This window comes from Kryptolebias marmoratus, linkage group LG24 (assembly GCF_001649575.2).
Source record: "Kryptolebias marmoratus isolate JLee-2015 linkage group LG24, ASM164957v2, whole genome shotgun sequence".
NCBI classification, from domain to species: domain Eukaryota; kingdom Metazoa; phylum Chordata; class Actinopteri; order Cyprinodontiformes; family Rivulidae; genus Kryptolebias; species Kryptolebias marmoratus.
The window spans coordinates 22,846,273-22,851,060 of NC_051453.1; the positions used below are offsets into that span (position 1 = coordinate 22,846,273).

A 4,788-nucleotide genomic window follows, 5' to 3' on the forward strand; every position below is an offset into this window, starting at 1 on the left:
CAAGGCCAATGAATAACAACAGAGAATTCCGAAAAATGGAGAGATGCTGTACTGTACTGTGCATTTTGTGGCACAGGCTGCATGTTGGATCACTACATGTAACAGCAAAACAAAGCATATCTAATGCTGAATTTAATAGCATAATTTTACTGGTAAACAAGGATAATTTTTTCACTAAGCACATGCTTACCATATTTGGTCTTGTAAAGCTACCCGCTGAATTTCGGCTCAACTAACCATTGTTGGTTAAACTCACTCGTTCGAAGTTTATTGCTGCGGCTCCGACGACGTGCTAACTCCAGCGGTAGCTGAAGGTAGCTCGGCCTCAGGGCTCATTAGAGTTGCGCAGGGCTCCGCGAACAGCGCACAGACCTGAGCGCGCGGTAGAGGGGTTTATACTTGGCGCTTACATCAGTGCAGTACGCTACATAACCAGTGGAAATATGATAAAAAAGGAGAGCAGATGGTTGTCACATCAAATATGGCTGCACGTATTCAGGAGGAAGAACTGTTGTGTTTTTGGCTGTGATACAGAGAGAATGTTTAAACTTAAAGCATTCAGGTTGACTTTTTTCGATTTATTTGCTTATTTGCTTTAGTTGTGATTCGCCCATCATAGAACTAATATTTCTTCCCTCTGTGGTCTATAAACACTCCTTTTTATTGGCTGCAGCAGTAATCTCCTTCTGTGAGTTTAGAGCCATTTGATTATCTTTGTGATCTCTCACAGAGGGATCATATAAATACTGATACAGGCGAACCAGCTCCGCTAGAGCACCGAAACCGTCCATTTTGAATGGAGCGCGGCACGCGTGGTCCGCGCCAAGTTAAAAAACTAGGAGGTGCACGACCACACGACCCTGCTCTTTCAGTGTACGTGGCCTACCACTTCGTGGCTGAGTTGCTGTCGTTCCCAGACACTTCCATTTTCTTATAATACAGCTGACAGTTGACTGTGGAATATTTAGTAGCGAGGAAATTTCATGACTGGATTTGTTGAACAGCTCGTATCCTATCATGGTACCACGCTGGAATTCACTGAGCTCCTGAGAGCGACCAATTCTTTCCTGAATGTTTGTAAAAACAGTCTGCATGCCTAGGTGCTTCATTTTATACACCTGTGGCCATGGCAGTGATTGGAACACCTGATTTCAATAATTTGGATGGGGGAGCAAGTACTTTTGGCAATATAGTGTATTTGTTGAAACTGTCACTATGTCCTGACAGTAGAATATTAGACAGATAATCTGTGAAAAACATCAAGCTCCTCTGGCTCCTCCCTACTGTTATTTTATTATATCCCTACTGTCCTACTGTTATTTACAGAAATACATTGCTTCCGGTCAGAAACAACCAATCAGAGCCAAAAGAAATGTCTTAGTAGTGTCAGTCAGGCTCGTGCTCACATCCTTCCCCCGCACAGCGTGTACTGTCATTTAAGCTCAAGATAGCTGATGTGCTGCAGTTGTGCTAATGGCAGAGAAACAACCTAATGTTACAGGAAAACTGCCAATTTCTTGAGTGGTACATGCTCAGAAAACAAAGACAGGTAAACAGAAGAAGACCCATGATGTCAACGTTGGCTGTACTTACTAACCTGCGTGTTCACGCCAGGCTCCGCCGTGGGGGAGGAGCTGTTGAGGGAGGGCAAGGGGGGACCTGTAAGATGGTCATGTTCAAATTTTCAGGCTAAGTCCACAGTTTTCTCAGAATTCCCTACTGGGTGCTTTAAAGGGGGTGAACATTTATGCAATCACTTGTTTTACATGACATTTGTTTTTCAATTGGTATAACTCTGTAGAAACTTGATTTTACTTTGACTTTAAAAAACATTTTTTTTTTTTTACATTTTCTTTGTAAAGAAGGCAAATTTATATTGGCCATGATTGAGTTATGGCAACAATAAAAGCCTAAAACATCCAAGGAGCTGAATACTTTTTATAGGTATACCTTGGTATGTTTTCTTCCCAGTGTTCATGTCGTCAGGACATGGTGAAGATATCCATGGATGTATTTGTGCGCAAGTTTCAGCCCGAACGTTACAAACTGTGGAAAGCAGGGAAGGACAACAGTCCCATCGACCACTCCATACCCACACCGGAGGCTGCTGAGTTCCTCCGAATAGACGACCAGAACCCTTCTGAAGACATTTCCAGTGAAACATCACCTGAGAAGCTGACTGTTCCAGTCCAGGAGGAGAAAAGGTCTGTAACTGGATACTTGCCTGTGTACATTATTTTGTTGCCCACCTCCTTCCACATTGTACCTGCCTCAGCACGCTTTGTATTAGGGCTGCGAAATGTATTGAAAATGTATTGTCATCACATCATCACTGAGTTCAATATCAATATTACAAAGGCCTGCTTGGTTTCAGTAAATCAAAGACCATTATATTTCAGGTACCATTCATTCATGTCCTGCATGCTTTGATCAATCCAACAGACTCTCACTTTCCTTGATGCCCACACCTGGTTTAGATGATGGTGATGGCTGAAGAGAAAGGGAGGACCATGTGGGTTTATCACAATTAATGGACAGATTTGGACCAGTGTTTTTCTTTGGAGGGCTGCACAGCCCTCCATGTGCTCGCCAGAGGTAGCATGACTGCCATTAGGTACCGAGATGAGATCCTCAGACCCCTTGTGAGACCATATGCTGGTGCGGTTGGCCCTGGGTTCCTCCTCATGCAGGACAATTCTAGACCTCAATTGGCTGGAGTGTGTCAGCAGTTCCTGCAAGATGAAGGCATTTAAGCTATGTTCTGGCCCGCTTGTTCCCCAGACCTGAATCCGATTGAACACATCTGGGACATCATGTCTTACTCCATCCACCAACGTCACGTTGCACCACAGACTGCCCAGGATATCAAGATAGCAGAAGGATGAGCTTAATTGATTTATAATTTCTTCTAAGTTTTTATGGGTGAGTTGATGAAATACAGCCATTTTCTCTGCATTTGATATGTTTGGCATTGTGGCATCAGGATTGGGTTTGGTGTGGATGAGCAGATTAACCTTCTAATTTTTGTAATTTTCTCTGTGAAAAAGTTGGCAAACTCATTGCAGGCCCTGGTAGAGTGGAGTTAAGGTGGTAAAATCACATATGGGTTTGTCAACCTGTCAACTGTGGCAAACAGAGCACGAGCGTTGTTGATGTTTTTGTTTATGATTTCCGTTTTTTTGTTTATGTCTCCCTTGCATGTTTTAGTGAAGAGTGATAACTTTGCAACCTTTCTTTGTAGATTTCATAGTAAATGTGAAGTCGAGTTTTACGCCATTTATGTTCAGCCCTTCGACAGAGGGTTTTCTCATTTCTTACAAGTGAGGTGTTTATCCAAGGTGATTTTTTTCTGCCAGATATAATTTTCACTTTAACAGGGGCAACAGAATTTGTTATATCTGAGATTTTGGCGATTAAGTTATATACCAGTTCATCTACTGGTTTACAGCCTGGAAGTGAGGTGCAGGAGTAGATTTGATTAAAAGTTTCAGCTGTGCTGTCTGAACAGGCATTTTGTGATAACATCTGTTTTTCTAAGTGAGTCAACATAGATTGTGCTTTCATAAACAACAGAAAAATGATCTGACAGAGCGACATCAATTACAGAGACTTTAGAGATAATTATACCTTTGCTGATAATCAAGTCAAGAGTGTGTCGGCTGTTTAACATGTTGAGCCAAACCAAAGTTTTGAAGTACATCATTCAGCTTTTTTGCCTCTCTGTCTATTGTGTTGTCAACATGGATGTTAGGTCGTATTCAGACCTGACACATTTGGTCCGCTTTAATCGAAGCAGAGTTCGTTTCCAGCGTTGGTCCGGACTTTTTGTGCTGGTGTGAATACAGTCATGCGAACTCCGGTACAGATCAAACAACCGGGTGTGAATACAGACCGGACTTAAACCGAACTAACTACGTAAAGCATTCTGTTTACCAATGCTGCTGCTAGTATGTTGTGTGTCAGATTGCACAGAGCATCTCGTCTTCTTCGAGTTGCAGCACGCATTTACTGGCGCAGTTTCAAAATTAGAAGTGAAACGTCATTAAACCGACGTTGAATGAGCTGCTCTTGAATTTCAAAATGGTACTGTAATTGTACCAACAGAACAAATGTGCACATAACAAATACAGCACGCAGGATTTCCATATTTAGTTCCGGGTCTGTACTCTGTGCTCCAACTGCTGCCCCCGTCTTTCTGTCCAATGGGAGCAATGACCGTCACCCACGTGGCTTTGTTTATAAATTATAGTCCGCTTACAAAAAAGCACAATGTGAATGCAAACCACACCAAATGAAAAAAATAAAGTCCACTTTTGGTCCGGACCAAACAAGCGGACCAAAGGACTTTCCTGGTGGGAATACACCCTTAAAGTTTTCCATAATTATTAGACAGTCATAATCAATGCATATCATAGATAACAGCTCGCTAAAGTTATTGAAAAAATTTGACACATATTTTGGGGTTTTGTATACAGTTAGTGTCAGAGTTTGTTTGTGGCCTTTTACCTCGATTCCTATATATTCAAAAGAGTCAAAATTTCCCAGGTAAACCTTTTTACAATTAAATGAATCATGAAAGATTGCAGCAACCCCTCCATCCCTTTTATATTTATGATTTTCACTCAAAAAATTGTAATTAGGGGGTGCTGATTCAATGAGTACAGGTGTTTCATTGTTGTCATCCAGCCATGTTTCTGTGAGAAACATAGCATCAATATTGTTCTCAGTGATGAAGTCGTTAACTAAAAGTCCCTTTGCTGATAGTGATCTTATATTTAGCAGAGCCAG

The 4,788-nt window shown here is 41.7% G+C and overlaps 1 protein-coding gene across 3 annotated transcripts in view; it reads left to right on the forward strand.

The window, feature by feature from the left end:
* The window catches only part of LOC108248745 (lysine-specific demethylase 4A), a 55,976-nt gene that overhangs the window by 11,043 nt on the left and 40,145 nt on the right, over positions 1-4,788 (forward strand). For 2 of the 3 annotated variants that reach the window (XM_037974013.1, XM_037974014.1), the window contains exon 9: positions 1,972-2,204. The exons of the other annotated variant lie outside the window; for it this stretch is intronic. In XM_037974013.1, coding sequence (XP_037829941.1) covers positions 1,972-2,204 — 233 coding nt within the window. The remainder of the gene's footprint in view (positions 1-1,971; positions 2,205-4,788) is intronic. 3 annotated transcript variants of the gene reach the window in all.